The sequence below is a fragment of the Rhamphochromis longiceps genome, linkage group LG12, assembly GCF_057381845.1.
Source record: "Rhamphochromis longiceps isolate RC_006_pf linkage group LG12, R_longiceps_female_GT1.1, whole genome shotgun sequence".
Taxonomy (NCBI): Eukaryota; Metazoa; Chordata; class Actinopteri; order Cichliformes; family Cichlidae; genus Rhamphochromis; species Rhamphochromis longiceps.
The window spans coordinates 14,641,206-14,659,321 of record NC_140568.1 but is presented as its reverse complement, the minus strand read 5'-3'; the positions used below and the strand labels follow the sequence as shown (position 1 = coordinate 14,659,321).

Here is an 18,116-nt window from a genome sequence, read left to right as displayed (position 1 = left end):
TCAAATTGGTCCTGAGTCCATATGTCCATATTATACCAATGACAGTTGAGAGAAAAGCAACACACAAACCTGCTGTAAAACGTGGAGATAATTCAGTGTTGGTTGCTTTTTTGCTGATGTTTTTTACTGTCTGCATAGTTCTGATTTAAGTGTAGCTGCTCTGGTGTTGGTCATGATGTGTCATGATGTGGTCTTATTCCTGGGTAATTCACGGTTGATGTAATAGATCAATGCTGATGTGTTTTAGTTGGTTAAAAAAAAGTACTAAGTTTACTCACTAATGTCAGAGACTTTCCTCCTCTTGCATATTTTTCTGACTTGCTGTATGAACTGAGACGATCTTGCACCCTATACGAGTGTGTGTGTGTGTGTGGTGTGTGTGTGTGTGTGTGTGTGTGTGGGGGGGGGGGTCTGAAATCAGCAGAGGGGGAAAAAGTTTCTTGCGGCAACTAGTCTAAAAGTGTAGCTCCATGAGCAGTCTTGCTGACCCTCAGCAGATTTATTGAGGGATTTTACTTTTTTTTATTTGTGCTCTGTCAAACTAATGCTCACCATCTGACTGCCCATGTTTAATTGTGTATGCTAGTAATTATGGGTGTGCGTGTGTTTTGATGGTCTCGTACGACTACGATACTAGAGTTTAAAACTTTATACCGACACACAGGAAAATACTTAAAACTCATTTTTGATATAGAGAAGATCTTTACTCCATCCTGCAACAACAGAAGTAATGCCAAAGAAGTCACTGCTTGAAAAAGCTGTTTATTTGAAACTATTTTTCCCTATTATAAGTTAGGTTTCATGAAGATTTTAGATTTAAGAATTTAAGTTATATATAATTCACATTTTATGTGATTGAATTAATGTAGAAAATATAGCATTATTGAAAAGTTACAAAATAACTTTGAATAATAATCACACTTAAACTCACAAAATCACAAACTCTACAACTAAATGAGAAGCAGATTTTAATAAATGATCATACAAGTTGAAACGTTAAAGTTTATCATCCTTTCCACATCTGCCTGCCGTCTCGCTCTCATCCAGCGTTCACACTGCTCCACCTTACTCTCCAGCTCTTTACCTCCTCAGTTCTGCTCGTCTGATTCAGCTGCTCTGGTCCGGATGTCAGTCTATATTTGCTCAGATTGGGTCTCCACACTCGGGGCTCTCTGCTCAGTTCAGCCACGGTTCCCCCGCTGTTCGGCCCAACCAGAAACCCTCCCGGTTCTTCATTGGTCTGTAATGTCACAGCTCAATTATTACTCTGTTCTCTAGCTACAGTCCTCTTGCCATTAATGATACATTGATGATAACAGGTGACTAATGTGTTAAATGGCTAATGTTAAAATTAGGTTTTATGATTTATGATAACTTCTTAATAGAGTCAGCTGGAGGAGACAAAGACGGCAGAGTTGGGATCGATGTTGTTGGAGTGTCATAATTCAGTAGTAATTTGAGGATTGATTAATATCATGTATCAGTATTTTTTTTTTAAAAACCCTACTAACCATATTTTGTATATTTTGTTTACTCATTGATTATTTGTGTGTTTATTTTAATTGTATGTGAACTAGCAATATATCTGGACTGAATCCTCCTGTGTGTGTGTGTGTGTGTGTGTGTGTGTGTGCGTGTGTGTGTGTGTGTGCGTGTGCGTGTGTGTGAGTAACTTTGTTACTCTCAGATACGCTAACTGCAGATCTTGACTCCTGCCGCGGCTTTCGGTCTTCAGCCTGTGACAAAATAGCAACATAACAGCTGCTACACAGGGACTGGCACTCATTCGTGTTTTTTAATAATCATATCGTCAAGTTGTTTAAGTTTAAGTTTATGTATAAGCCTGTTTTTGTAAGGGATTGTGTATAAAAGTGCCATTCTGCATGTGTTTCTCATAAATTTCTTTTTTAAAAAAAACACAGCTTGGGAGCCAGTTTGTTTCTGATTTCGACCAAATCAAACATGTTTCATTTTATAGCATGTTTTTTCATGGGAGGTTCAAATACGAGGTTATTGTCAAAAACAATAGGTACACATTCTAAAGGAGCTGTCTGTTCTTTTTCTTTTTGGCAGTTTTGTTTCTAACACACCATTGCACACACAAAGAAAGCAGTGGCCAAATGATCCTGCTGTTTCTGTTCTGCTGTTCTCCACTGGAAGGGAAATAACCTCAAAAGGAATCTAGTTGTAGTTTAGCAAACAGTGACCTAGTAAGATCCAGAGGCTTTGCAAAATCATAATATGTGAGTAAAATTTAAAGAGAGCAAACCAGACTTTTTTCATGTTATCTTCTCATGTGTACTGTTAGTGGATTGGGGACATTTTTGAAGGCACTTTTAATCATTAATCATAATTTTGCATAACTAAATTAAGAAAAACGCTACTATATGCAGAATAGACTGGTTAATTTAAGACCCATCCGCAGCCTCGTTTGTGATAATTATCAGTGCAAATGATGCTCACAAATTCAATTCTATATTTAGAGATGTTGATCTTGTTCACACAAAAAACCTCCAATGAGTAAGAATAACTGCTTCGTGCCGACGTGCACAATATGCTCTTGCAGTAAAAAGTGAGGCCCCAAAACTCGAATTCTCGTTGCTGCCTCGTGATGCATCGTCCAGTGAAGACCAGTCAGGGTTTATTCTCAGCTCCTGCTGGCCCTGCCTGCTGTTTAATGTGAAGGTCATTTTATCATGTGCAGCAGAGACTACTGTGTCAGCCCAGCTTAGTGCTCCCCTGTATGCTCCGCTTGGCAGCAATAGACTGCATTGTCCACAGCTATGTTGGGAGCAATTCCTTTTTTTAATCCTTTTTTTTTTTTTAGCTGGGATACCCTTGTACTTGGCTGCCCTATTTCTTCTGTGCGCGCCTTAGGGGAGATGCACATGAACAGTGAGTGTTCCCTGACCTCCAGATTTAGCTCAGGCATTATACGGTGTTTATCCGCACCAGAATCACGCCAATCCAGTCCAGGTTTCCCAGAGCTCAAGGCTATCGCCTCAAGGATTGGTGCAGCTTGTTGACTCCATGCATCTGAGACAGAGTCTCTGTGAGGCTGAGCGTGTTGCAGCCTTGGCATTTGTGATATAGCGACAGTAGTAAACAACACAAGTCCAGTGCTCCAAGACAAGACAGGGGCAGTGCTTCCCCTAAACCAAGATGAAAATGTGCAGCACAGCACTGACAGCGGAGAGAGGATTTACTGCTTGCAAATCAAAAAGATTATTTTATTATGCCTTACATGAATAGGAATGAGGCAGCCCCATCCCTTCCTCCCTCTATCTCTCCTCCTGGCCCCATCAGTTACATATTCAGAGGAGTGCAGCACAGCCCTCTATTCTGCCAATGCAGAACTCCAATTATTTCTCACTGTTGAGTTAAGATTTTACACACACACACACACACGCACAGAAAGATTTTCACTCTACATGGCTGCTGAAATATGGCATTCGTCAGGCTTCAGGTGGCTAATTTTATTATATTTTTTAAGAAAAGAAATACAAAAAAAGGAGATATTTTAAACTATGTCGTTGACCTTATCCACATTCCCCAAGTTTATGTCACATCACCATTACTACTTCATACCTGAAACAACAGTTTCTCAGCCAGGTCTCCACTGTGATTGGGAGCCTGCAACATACACCTACCTACTGCTTAATTAATTACATTTCCCTGCAATTAGCTTCTCGTTTATCCAGTTTTAATTAACCATGAAATTATAGATCTTTCCAGTCTGGAAAAGGCATCCCATCCGGTGGTGCATTTTTGCTTCTTCTTGAATATATTTGCTCATTATGTCTATAAAATACTGTGTATTAAGTGCAGTAGTGGCTCTGCTGCTGCTACCTTGGTAGCTGAGGGAAGGTTCTGTGTGTTGTGTGTGCCAATGTACATGTGTGTGCTGAGTGTGCTGAGTGTGTGTGTGTGTGTGTGTGTCAGAATGACTCAGAGTGCAGCAGTGTTTCTGTGTTATCACACACTGTGGGAGGAAGAGCTGTGTTTTTGTCTTATCCTCTCACACACGCGCAGTTGTGATCTGTGCTACATTAGAGCTCGCCACAAATAGTATTTCAGTAAAAACAGAAGCCCATGTTCATGTACTCAGAGGTTAGGTATGAAGCCACTGATGCATTCAAAAAAATCGATAGAAAAGCAGGTCCTACCTGACCAGAAGGTCTGAGATTGGCCTTTTTAATATATCCTTCATTTATCTAGTTGAAGGTCTCATTGAGAAAAAAAATGCAACCCTGGCCAAGGAGGCAACAGAAATGACAACACATAAAACACATATAATATAAGAAGTAAACAAATACAACCGACATTCAGTACTGACAGGTGAACACATGACCTTATGAATAACAGACCATTACAAGAGGAACATCAAAAGCAGTCGCATTGACTCATTCATTGAAAAAAGTCAAATATTGTGAGCATGTAGACTGTACTGGTTGTGGTTTTTACACATACAGACACACAAATGAGAGCAGTGATTTATACAGAACAAACAGCCAGTGGAAAGTCTGCGGACACACAGCGACAGCAAGAACTCCAACATGGGGTTATTTACGAGGAACTTCTGATGATGTATTGAGAATTTCTTCTCCACTCTCTTATTTCTCTCTTGATGTTTTTATGTGCCATTACAGCATGTCAGTAACTTCTGTCTGCTCTCTCCTGAAATCTGTTTGTTTATTTTTTGTGTCTCTGTGCTCATTTTTTCTCTCTTCTCTTTCTCCTCACCCCCCAGCTGCTGGCAGTAGGGAGTTCGTCCTCCCCACTCTCTCTAAATGCTTGCAGACAGGGAATGGTTGCTGTGTTTTGTGTCTCATATTGTAGAGGTTTATCTACAGTAACAATACCTTAGACCTGGTTTAGAAATCTAATTGTCCCAATGACTACATGTCAAATCAGAAATGCAGCCCAGTTTAGACTTTTTTTAACATAATTTCTGATGTTTCAGATGTTTCTACTTGCAAATGTTTTAGAAATCCCTTTCAAAAATTGTATGTATTTACAGATTAACTTCAAAATGTAAAACTTCTATACAAAGTTTCTACTTTGTGCACTTATGTATCGTGCCTAAAAAGCAACACAATTCACTGTTGGTAAGTCTTTTCTTAGTCTGTTCGACCACGCACATCAATTTCTGATGCAGTTGTGACATCATTTGTGGCTGTGACAATAATGACAATAAAGTCAGCTTTGCTTAGATCGTATGCACCTGCAGTAGATACAACATTCCTTTTCCAAATGATTCTACACCTTCCCACAACTGGCTGTACGCTATGCTTTGTGCAGCAACATTATGACATCACAACTTGTCCTTATAAAGACAAAGTGGCACTTTGAGTATGCCGAGGCCACAAACTATTTGTGGCAGTGTTTATTCTCCACCAGGTGCAGTGTTTCATAGGATATGATTTGGCCGAGCAGTTCTCTAAAAAGCTGCAATTGCTTTCTTTCAGCCAGGCTTATTTTGACTGGACTTTCCTCTATCGCCCTGTAAATTTAGAGAGTAAAACAATCTCATGACTCAGTGAGCCACTGTTAGTGAGGTAGTGTTTAAGTGGCATACAGTAGGTTTTCCTCTAAAAATAGCAGTGTACAGAGAATAGTATCGATGGCAGTGGAATTATTGAGCTCTAAAACCAAAATTAGAAGATATAGGAAGCTAAAACTCTATCTAGAGTTAAAGGGAAATACAGATTCAGGTGTTTACTCAGTGGCTTTATTTGCAATTTGTCAGATACATTAAAAGACCATCCCACTGTTAACCCCTCTTTGGCCCTGGGACCAAAAATGGTCCCAGGGCCAAAGAGGGGTTAAGAAGGTGGGGTGTTCGATCAAAGCATTTAAGAGAGTTTAAAAAAACCCCAAAGAGCATGATTTATTAAATTCAAAATGTGCTTTCAATTATATTTTTACACTCTGTACTCACTTCCACTTAGATATCTTTGCTTGATCACTTGTGAATGTGTACGAGCAGTCATGCAGTCTGGAATCGATATTAGTCTTTAACCATAAGACTCCAAGGGTCACAAGTCTTCGATACTTGCCCTTTCTGTAACCTCAATGTTGTGTAATTTTTGGATAAGAGTATGGTGGTGAAATGTCTTTAGGTGGCTCAGCATAAATGGGATTGTGCATGAGATTGGCTTAACTTGACAGATGCATTGGATTCTGCTTTTCCTGATTTGAGGGTCATAAAAAAACTTTTTTTCAGTACTTTTTACACCATTTTTTTCCTTTTTTTTTTTTTTTTTTGCATAATCAGCATATCACATTTCTTAAGTGCCTATACCCAGTAGAAGACAAACTTACATCTTTAACATTAAAGATCCGTTTAGGTATAAGGCGTGCTTTCTTGTTATTCTTCCTACCCTATTCAGCACATCCGTTTGTGTTTAATGCATCAGCCATTTCAAATATGGCACAATCACAAACCCAAATTAACCGGTGGCACCTTCTTCTCCTGAGCTGTTTTAATGTTCTGCCCTCAGCTTATTTAGATCGCTGTATGTTTGTCTACTGCAATTCAGAACCTCCCACTCAATGACATTAGTTTCCTCTCAGGCGAAGCTTTTGTGTCTGAGCCACACACCTCTCTTTCATCATAAAAACAACAAAAAAGAAAACAGGGCACGATGATGTGGAACTCAACTCTTTTAAAATGAGGGCATGAGATGATTTTAACAGTCTGTGCAGAAGCTGCTGTTGCATATCTGTTTTCATCATTAAGCAATTAATTAGCTTCATTACTAGCCTTATTAATGTGAGTGTTGTGTGAATCAATTTGTACAGTCATGTTGGCACAAGCTTAATGTTAATGTGGGTGGTGAGTGTTGTTGAAAAGTTATGACCTTCAACTGATATTTCTGGGTATCTAATGGTGTGGAAACCAGTGGATGTTTTTTTTCTGATAAAGATTGTCAAATTCAAAATATCACATGTATGTTAATGTAATGTTGCAGACTCAACAGATTGTATGCAAATGCTTCCAAACTGATCAAACATTTTGGAACACTGGAGTATAATTATGAGTCGTATGTCATCCTTGGTGAGTAACTCAGACAGTGTTGCTTTGTAGCTGTGCATTTCCATAGCATATATCTGTAATTTATGCTCAGTGTCTACTTTGTGGGATTTCGGTTGGTCAGTGGCTTGGCTGTTTCGCTTTGTGAAGTAGACCAGAGCAGTGACTTTACAATTTGCAAACATGTGAGTCCAAGTCCGAATTTTTTGAAAGAGGAGTTGTAAATGTCAATGAAAGATTGTTGACTATTAGACTTGGAGGCGATGTCCAACAGAAAACAAAACAGAAAACAAGTCAAATCATGAAAAAAATATATAATTTTGAATTTGGTGACAGCAGAGCAAAAGTTGGAATGGGGCAACAAAACGCTGGATATTAAGTGGTGCTATGAAGAAAGCAGCCCAGATCTAATTAGGCTGGTGGTGGGTCAGTGTAAAAAGAGCATCTTATAAAGTTTCTCAGAAGTAAAGATGATCCTCAGCCCTTCCCATGAGGGTGGCACGGATGCCCCTCCGGTGGTCCTCCTTGGGCTCTCGCACTCTGGGGCCTCTGGATGTCTGGGGCCTGGATCTCCTCCATGCCTGCTTCATGCCCTGGGGGACGGGGCTATGGCTCTCTACATCCTCTTGCAGACCATTACATGGGGAAACCATTTGAATACAAGCGCGCTGATCCACACAGGTGTGCACACGGGTGTTCACTGTTCGTAGACTTAAATTACACCTTTCTTGGCTGCTACTTCAAAGCACATTGTGCGCTGTCGGTCCTGGTGCTGCACAACAACATTGAATATTTAGTATTTACTGCTGTTTACACTTAGCTAGATTAATGCGATGGTGTTGTGTTTAGTATGTTGCTTTGCATTTTTTTTTTTTGCTTGTTTTCTATTCTTTCTCTCTCAACAGGTGATCCAGGAGATTTTATTTTATTTATTTATTTTTTTCCCCTTTCTCACTGTCCCTCTCCCCTTCTGTTTTTCTTTTCCTTCCTCTTTCTTTCTCCCTTTCCTATCCCTCACTTATGTCTGTCCCGTCTGTAACAACTGAAAATAAAATAAAATAAATAATAAAAACAAAGGTCGATCAAATGGACCAATACGGCAATGCCACGATGATCCATTTGGCAAAATAAATCCATTGGGTATCCTTGTTGGTCTTCAGACAACAATTCAGACGGCTAAAGAACCAAATGGGACAGGCAAAAAAAAAAAGAAAAAAAGTAAAGATGAGCAGAGATTACTAATCTGGTAAACACTGTGCTTGAATTTTGGACAGCACAGTGATTAGTTCTGATAGCTCCCAGCAAGAAGGTCCTGGGTTCAATCCACCATCTGTCTGGACCTTTCTGTGTGGCGTTTCCATGTTCCTCCCCAAAACAATCAAGTTGTTGGTTTAGCTTAATTGGTAGTTCTAAAGTACTGCCAATGTGAATGGTTATCAGCCCTGTGATGTCTTATAACAAGAATGGGATGACATTCATTTCCGAAAAGTTGAGCAGCTGGCCTCATCAGTTCCCAAATATTTATGTACTATTAAAAGAACACAGGATGCTACACAGTTGTAAACACGGCCCTGTCCCAATTTTTTTTAGGCATTCTGCTGCCATCAAATCCAATGAGTTAATATTTTTGTAAAAAATTTACATTTTGTCAGTGTAAACACTGGATGTGTTTTCTGTGTTCTATTGTGAATAAAATATTTTGTTTTTGTTTGGAGCATTCGGGCAGGGGTGGCAATCGTACAGATGTTCTGTACTGAAGTAGTACGTATACTACTGTTAGAAAATACTGCAGGGAAAGTTTATTAAACTTCTTTGCTCAAGTAAAAGTGAAAAAAAAAATAGCTGTGAAATGTACTCAAAGTAAGAAAGCAAAAGTAGCTCCTAGAAGAACAGGTAAACTAAATCTTGTGCTACATTAAGGTAATAATAAAATAATATTAGAAACTTTATTTCAGTCAATTAAAAAAAAGATTTTGGCTCTAGACTATAATACTCTGACTGGATAGGAAAACTTACTTCGCTACAGATTTTCAGATTGCCCTGAACATGTCATGTGGCTAGCTATTGAATTTAGGCCATGAGGGGCTAAATTGGGGCAAAATTGCTATTAAGAAGAAATAAATAAAACACACACAATGAATAGTGACAGATTTCAACCCAACTCTGTGCAATTGAGGGGCCATAAACTCAGAAATCATAGTATGACAGTAAAATTTTACACAACCTTAAATGTACTAAAGTTGTATAAATAAAATCAGGAAAGTTTGACGAGGTCAGATGGACTCACTAACTTTTCATGGAATGACCCAGCATCATTTTTAAATATTTAACTAAACATCTCACATTGTCCACTTGAAATGCGACGGAAATGTACTTTCAGGAGTTTTAACAAGCAAAGACAAAATAAAGAGTAGCTTGATTACAGGCTGAAAAATAATCTTCAGATTTCTGATTTTGAGTTGGTTCAGTCACTCTTTACCTGTCCAGTGTCGTGCTCATATTTAAATTTCTGAATGAACCTAGCAACTCATTATAACTTTTAACTGGAAACGTTTGAGTACACAAAGTTAAAGTTAGAATTCTTCCCATGAAAAGAATAAAGAGTTGTGAAATTAAATACACAATCCAGTGTACATACAATATTTGCATAGAAAGCCTCGTCTGAACATACCTTACATTTATTTATTTTTTCAAAAACTAAATTCAATAATGTATTCCAATACTGTTGAATAGTTGAAGTGAAAGGTGCAGTTATTGACAAATGTAAAAAACTTTTTCTGCCTACCGTCTGTTAATGATTACAGCCCATTCCATTTATGCACCGTGCCTTCGTCTAGACAGAAAAGACATTTCTCTGTATACAACCGGCTAATGCAGTGAATACAAGAGTCCTTCGGCTGGCTGATTGAAATTGATTGAGTGGTGCTGAAGGTAATTGAATACTGCTGAAATAGCCTACTGGTTCCTTTGAGAGTAACAAGGAAATACTGTTTAACGGCTCTAAAGCAAAGACAGAACAAATGGCATCTGTTGTATCCCGACTCATATCCAACATTCTTAATGAGTACAAAGTTTGTGTACATGCCTTATATTATAACTTTGCATTGGGAATGAGGTTGCCTATTATCCAAATTATTTTTTAAAAGAAAATAAAAAAGTATGCCAATAGCAGAATAGACCACTCTAACATATCAAATGAGGTAAGGCATTGATTTTATTTTACTTGAATATAACTAACGTTAATTCTAAGCTAAGTGCATCTGCCATTTTTTTCAGGTTTGCAGAGCTCTTTAACTAAATACAGAAGTAACAGTAAACACAAAATCTGTTTTTCATTGTTATGGCATCGCCAAAGACATTCAGATTCATTTGTATACAGTCTTTTAATTCAGTAGTCGATATTACAACCCGATATCACCGCAAAGAGTGTAACAGACATGTCGCTCCACCATGTTCATTTCACACTGCCTCTCCAAAGCGTGAAATGCACACACCATTATACTACTGCAAGAGAACAAGTTGGTAGTTGGTAATTGCCAGAAATTATAAAGCTAGACATTATTTTTATTTACATGTAAAATGTTAATAATTTCTGTTTAAATGCTTCACATTTTCTTGAAATAAAATATCTTCCTCTGCTGTTACTGCAGATTACTGCAACTTCTGCATGTGTGTACATGTCATGCTTTGGAGAGGCAACGTGTGAAATGTACACTGTAGATTGGTGTGTCTGTTATGCATTTTCCCTCAACTGGTAGCAGAGCACTCATTGTTTGATAGCATTAATAGGGATTGAGGCCTTATACTTTCCAAGAAAGACTACACATTTTGTATTTGTACATGAGATGGTTTCAAGATATAAATTAGAAAATGTATAATAATTTCATACTGTTCTCACCCGCCACAGGGTGAGAACAGTATGGAATGTCACAATAGGACCTTACATAGGACCACAGTAACCTTACAATGTCACAATAGACACCAACACTTCCTGGGATGCTAAATTGAATAAATGGAAGAAAATGGAAAAATGGATGTGTGCAGTTTCGTACTGTATACTTTAATATGTCTCCATGAGCGAGGTTAGCTGTGTGCTGTCAGCAGTTTTACACTACCTTGCATTTGCGAAGCATCATGCTCTTTATTTGCATTTTGGACACCAACGGCTGGCTGAATATAATGGTCTCTCTGTATCTTTCACCAGAAAACAATGGGACTTGAAGTATTTTTTTAACAAGACACTTATTGTATTGAATGTGGCAAACTCAAAAATTGGTGACTGGTTAATTTTAGCAATAAATTTACCCTGAAGAATGAGAGGGTTGCTGATATTGTATTATTTTCTGTTATTAGATATTCCTTTCACATTCCCTGAAATTCAGATTTTAGTTTAAATATTACCATATATGCTCCAGACTAAAACCTGAACCACCAGTCGCAATCCAAACGCTTTTCTTCTCTACCTGACTGAACTCTTGGAAGTAAATTTATCATGAAGGTGAGTGAGCTCATTATCTCGCTTCATCTCAGACTGAGACAGTTGAACTGAAAAGACACACACACACACACACTCAGATTCATTGTTCACGCATTGCGTCTGGTAGAGTGCACCATGCACCGGAGCAGACATTTGAGAGATGTCATGAAGTTCACCCTCTTCTCTCCTCTTCCTCCTGTATGAATATCAGCCTTTCGGTGACCTGGCCTGACTGGCAACACACTATCTTCTTCTTCTTCCTCATTTCTCTGTAAAAAAAAAAAAGTAGCACAACCTTGGTGAACAATACTGCTAGGATCGTTCTACATATGGGTGGCTGTAGCTCAGGTGGCAGAGCAGGTCAGCCACTAATCAGAAGGTCGGTGGTTCGATCCCAGGCTGCCTCCGGGCTGCATGTCAAATATCCTTGGGCAAGATACTAACCCCATGTTTGCCTACTAGTGGTGGTCAGAGGGCCCGGTGGCGCCTGTGTCCGGCAGCCTCGCCTCTGTCAGTGCGCCCCAGGGCAGCTGTGGCTACAACGTAGCTTGCCATCGCCAGTGTGTGAATGTGTGTGTGAATGGGTGAATGACTGAATGTAGTGTAAAGCGCTTTGGGGTCCTATGGACTAGAAAAGCGCTATACAAATGCAGGCCATTTACATTTTTTGATGATAATGGGTTTTTGGTGCAGTTTGTAAAGATGGAGTGTGCATATAACTAACGATATAATTGACGCGAGACAAAATACAACTCCACAACTGTACTAGCGCAAAAAAAACCCATTCATGTATTTTCACTTAAACAAGCAGCTGTTTATGTGTATTAAAGCTATATAAAAATTTAACTGTGCAAATGCAAATTCCTTGCTGAAAGTTTAACCAAAAGGCATTTCCAGTAGAAATGGGCTGACATATCCTGAGCATAACCATGTATAATATCCACTGAAGTTAAAAAGAGGTGCTTTGCAACATTAAACTGCAGTGTGCCAAATAAAAAAGTCAAATACGTATTTTTCAGACCATAAGGTGCATGGGATTATGAGGCACATTAAGCTAAACAAAGCAGTCAGATAAATGAAACTTTATTCAACTCATACTTCTTGCTTCTTCCACTTCTGTACCATTGATTCATTAATGCTGTATTCTATCACAGCTGCTCTATTCCCGTGTTGTTGCAGTATATTAATGACTAACCTCGTATTGTGGATGGATTGTCTCAGTTGTTCTCCTGACTGAAGTTTGGTCCGTTTACAGCATCCTGCCATGCAATTGCATTTGTCTCTAACCATCAGGAACCTTCACGTTAACTTTTATCGAGTGGAAAAATGTTAGCGTTGATTCCTCCATATTCACCGTTTATGTTATGCTAACATAGCTGTGTCGCTAGCGATCACGTAGCACATCATTATAAACCAGCTAGCCCAACTTCAGTAACCTTACAAACGTCACTGCTGTTTAGTTTCCTGTCTTCATTTATGTTGGAAGTGATAGCAGAGCTGTACGTTTGAATTTTTCAGAAATCTCTCAGTCAGAACATGCTATATCATGCTCAGGTAACTAGTGAAACTAGCGAGCTAACTTCCGCTAGCTTCTAACTCCGTTAAGTGTAATAAATTCTGTTTTCATGGGTGCCTGGATGTTAAACTTCATAGTTACACCCGGTAAAGCAGCAATGCTGATCGTTTTATTAAAGATGAAAGAATTTAGACATTTTAACTCTCAGTGATCCTGCAGGGTTTGTTTGACTTTGGGACCTGAAGAGACGGAGTTTAGGACCCAGATTACTCCCAGATTTACGAGCGCCTTAGTCCCACAAATACGGCAATAACGACGGCCCGCTTGCATGTTCTACAAAAAACTGCTTTGTTTTGTATCTGACGGACAAACACCAAACCAGTTCCACATCACTGAAGTGGCAAAATTTTTACAAACTAATTCTGGTTCATTCGCTTCACTCAACGATCCGCTTTCTCCCTTCTCATTCTCCGTTGCCGCCATGCTTTTTTTGGCCATGTGCGTATGAAAACAAAGGCACTACACATGCGCGTTTTACCCATCTTCTATCGCGATATTTCATTTTCTTATCGTTGCCTAACATTGTGCCGGTATTACTGTGAACGGTATAATGTGGCCCAGCCCTACACCCAATCTCTTAGTTTCTCAGACGCCCAACCGAACTGAAATCTTCTGTTACTAGTTGCTTGATCTGGTCTTTATGGTTCTTAGAATTGGTTGTTATTTGTACTTTTTTTGACCTTTTGTTTACTGCTTCTTCTTTAGGTTTGCTTTTTTTTTTTTTCACTTAATCTATCAGGCTTCAGTTGTCTGCTTTTTGGGTCCTGTATTGGATAGAGTTGACTCTATTTGCATTCTGCCAGGATCCTATCCTTCAGACAGGAAATGTTAGAATTATCTTCTAAGTTGAGTCAGCCAAAGTAAAGCCATTCAGTGTTAAAGTGCTAAAATGATATGCTGTTCTTCCTTTGTTATGCATATTACATGTTTGAACCCTATTTTTAAAGCTCTCAAAAATAAATAAATGTGGTTCTCAATCATGCATTTTTCTTTTCTAGGGCAGTGACGACGGCGATGTGGACAAGAATAAATGCTGCACACTGTGTAACATGTCCTTCACCTCAGCGGTTGTGGCACAGTCACACTACCAGGGTAAAATCCACGCAAAGAGGCTAAAACTACTACTGGGAGAGCAGCCTGCCATCACAACCAAAGGTATATCCCCTGTTAAAAATTCATCATGGGTATCAATGATGGAAGAGCTACATGTGTTCAAAGGGGATTTATAATTGAGAAGAAAATAATTAAGGAATGAGAGACAAGTTATAGTACTTAAGGCTACCATCAAGATATGTGTTGGCAGTCTCGTAGATGTATATGTGAAATTAAATATGTGACAGATCGGGTTTTCTGTTCTCCCTATATTTCCATACCTACTGTATCTGAGCTTAGGAGCAATGCAATATGACAGACTCTTAGATCAGTGATCCAAAATGTCACAAATAAAAAAGGGGTGCTGTATGGTCAGTATATACTGCGGGAGCCCATAGGCTAGACCAGGGGTAGGGAAATCCAGGCCTCGAGAGCCGGTGTCCTGAAGGTTTTAGATGTGTCCTTGATCCAACACAGCTGATTTAAATGGCTAAATTAGCTCCTCAACATGTCTTGAAGTTCTCCAGAGGCCTGGTAATGAAATAATCATTTGATTCAGGTGTGTTGACCCAGGGTGAGATCTAAAACCTGCGGGACACTGGCTCTCGAGGCCTGGAGTTCCCTACCCCTGGGCTAGACCTGTAGCATACTCAGGGAGATGAGGAACAAATTATAATTATATTTATATAATTATAATTATATATATATCATTTTATGTTGTTTTTCTGCCTACCTTTGTGCTGAGTTTTGAAGTACACAATACTTTATCTACAGAGACTTCATAACAAATAAATCATAAGACTTATGAAACTGTGTTATGTCATGGAAGCAACTCAGAATTAAAGAAAATGGTCTTTGTTTAGAACACTTGATTCCTGTTTTCTTACTTTTTTGCATATTTGTCACAGTTAAATATTTTAGATCATCAAATGCTAAGGATGTTATGACGAGATATTAGGTTTGAATATCTTTTTCCCTTAATAAATGAATTCATCAATTAAAAACATCATTGTACTTTGTATTTACTCAGGTTATCTTTGTCTCATCTTAAAATTTGTTTGATAATCTGAAGCATTTAAATATGACTAATATGCAAAAAACTCCATCCATCCATCTATTGTCTTCCGCTTATCTGGGGCCGGGTCGCGGGGGCAGCAGCCCAAGCAGAGAAGCCCAGACCTCCCTCTCCCCAGCCACCTCCTCCAGCTTTTCCGTGGGGACACCATGGCGTTCCCAGGCCAGCCGAGAGATATAATCTCTCCAGCGTGTCCTGGGTCTGCCCTGGGGCCTCCTCCCTGTGGGACATGCCCGGAACACCTCACCGAGGAGGTGCCTACGAGGCATCCTTGTCAGATGCCAGAACCACCTCAACTGACTCCTTTCAATGTGGAGGAGCAGCTGCTCTACTCTGAGCCCCTCCCAAATGGCCGAACTTCTCACCCTATCTCTAAGGGAGAGGCCAGCCACCCTTCGGAGGAAGCCCATTTCCGCCGCTTGTATTCGCAATCTCGTTCTTTCGGTCACTACCCACAGCTCGTGGCCATAGGTGAGGGTAGGGACGTAGATCGACCGGTAAATTGAGAGCTTCGCTTTTACACTCAGCTCTCTCTTCACCACAACAGACCGGTACGGCGTCCGCATCACTGCGCCCGCTGCACTAATCCATCTGTCGATCTCCCGCTCCCTTCTCCCATCACTTGTGAACATGACCCCAAGGTACTTAAACTCCTCCACTTGGGTCAGGAACGAGTTCCTGACCCAGAGTGGGCACTCCACCCTTTTCCGGCTGATGGCCATGGCCTCACATTTGCAGGTGTTGATTCTCATTCCCAAAAAACTCAAGAAGGGGAAATCAGGAGCAGTATTTACTTACATATACTATACATACATACACACACACATATGAGCCACATTAGATTCCAAAAATTTATTTGTGTTATATTTTAATAAAATTGCTTTCAACATCCATACATCAATGTTTTAACTGCTTATCCAGTCTTGCTGTCATTGCTCTGAATATGTATCTGTTAAATCTTTGTTTCAAATTATTACATTATCACAAAATATGGAACTTTTTATGTGGACATTTTACACACGATTTGTCCTGTGGTTATCTGCCCCTCAGCAAGAGCAACAAAGATACAGTTGAGTACCACCTGAAAAGGGTACAAAAGGTACGCATGATGGTCTGTGGTTAGTACTGTTGCCTGACAGCAATAAGGTCCTGCCTTCAATTCCACCATCAGATCAGCCTTTCTGTGTGGAGTTTGCATGTTCTTTCCGTGGGTTCTCTCCAGGTCCCACAGTCCAAAGACATTTAGTTAGTTAGGCAGTTAGTAGGTTTGGGTAAATTGATGATTCCAAATTGCCCATAGGTGTGAATGTGTGAAGCGAATGGTTGTCTGTGTCTATGTGTTTGCCCTGCGACAGACTGGCAACCCGTCCAGGGTGCGCCCTGCCTCTCACCCTAAGACAGCTTAGATAGGCTCCAACCACCCCGCTGAATTGGATAAGTGGAAGAGAATGAATGGATGCACCATGGGATTAGATCACGGTCTGATCTTGTATCAGCTGATGGAAAGATGTCATACTTATATCTGATAATCGTGATAAAATGTATTTTACCTGGTATAATTCAGGGTCTAATTACGTGCCAACAGCAGGTCACGAGTTGGTGTGTTTGCATGTTTCCTTATTTCATGAGTCTGTGTGCGTGTTATTTAGAGTTAATCACCAGCTGCTCTTTACCTCAGGGTGATCAAAGTCTGCTGCCGTTGTAATTTGCTGAGAGCTACTTACCTTGAAATCACGTACATATTAGCAGTTGCGAAAATAATGAGCAAAGGTCACAGAGGAAATACGGCAAACATAATTTTAGATCATTTTAAAGCCCAACACCTGAGTCCACAGTGAGCAGCGTGGATGTGGGTAACTGAGCTTTGTTTGTTTCCTGTGGTTTGTTGGTGCTCCAGTTGACCAGGTCATTGATATGCACTGCAGAGCTTTGTGTTTTACTTTGTGCTCTCACTGCTACATTTCTTTTAATTTGTTGGATGCGTTCAGCTGGCTGATAAGGCAGTAAATTTTTATAGTGGTATTATCTGAAGCCTCACATTGTTGGACCATCCTGAGTTTATCCAGCATTAGTGCTGCCTCAGGCACTGCAGCCTTTTTCCCCTTCCAAAGTGGGAGGATTGAATCCGTAGATTGGCACAGAAACCTCTTGTCTTTGAGTTTATGTTTGACTTAACCTTCTGGCTGAAAAACCTGAATAGAATAATTTCTTTCACCACAGCAGTTCTAGAACAGCATTTACACTTGAAAGTAATGGAAAGGTCCTCTGTTTTACTTCAGGCCAACGGCAAGTTGCGTTTTCTTTGTATTGTGTTTGTGAACTGAAAAAATAGCAGGACAGATTATGATTTAAGTGAGGTCGAAATATTAAAGCTCTCGAAACTGTGGTAGTGATCACCAAATGCTGCTGCATAGTGGCACTTCCCTCTGGTGCATTGACAGCCCAGTTTCCACATGTGGTCTCTGTGCTTTTTTATTCTCGGGATCTAAATTGATCTCTTGCTGCTCATGCTTAGCTGGTTCAAATATTAAGGATCTGAGGCAGTCACTGAAAAAAAGCTTGATGCCAAACAGAGTTTTTGTAAATTCTCAGTGCAGTTTTCCTGTCAAGTTCACAGTTATACTGCTAAAGAATAACTTTTCATTCTGTCTCACATAAGTCATTTGTATTACACTTTTCTCAGCATTCTAAGCCTTTTTAAGCATAACTTAAAAATAACAAGTTACATTAACATCAGATTTCTGGAAATATGATCTGTTTAGGATGTGCTTTTCTTTTGTTCTGCAATAATTCAGCAAAGATGGCCTGAACTTCACCTCTCAGGATGCTGGGATGCAGATTGTGATCACAGAGTCCATAC

At 39.6% G+C, this 18,116-nt stretch overlaps 1 protein-coding gene across 1 annotated transcript in view; it reads left to right on the top strand.

Moving 5' to 3' along the window:
• The window catches only part of zmat4a (zinc finger, matrin-type 4a), a 156,159-nt gene that overhangs the window by 68,433 nt on the left and 69,610 nt on the right, over nt 1-18,116 (top strand). The window contains exon 4 of the mRNA XM_085424881.1: nt 14,088-14,244. Within this exon, the coding sequence (XP_085281007.1) occupies nt 14,088-14,244 (157 nt within the window). The remainder of the gene's footprint in view (nt 1-14,087; nt 14,245-18,116) is intronic.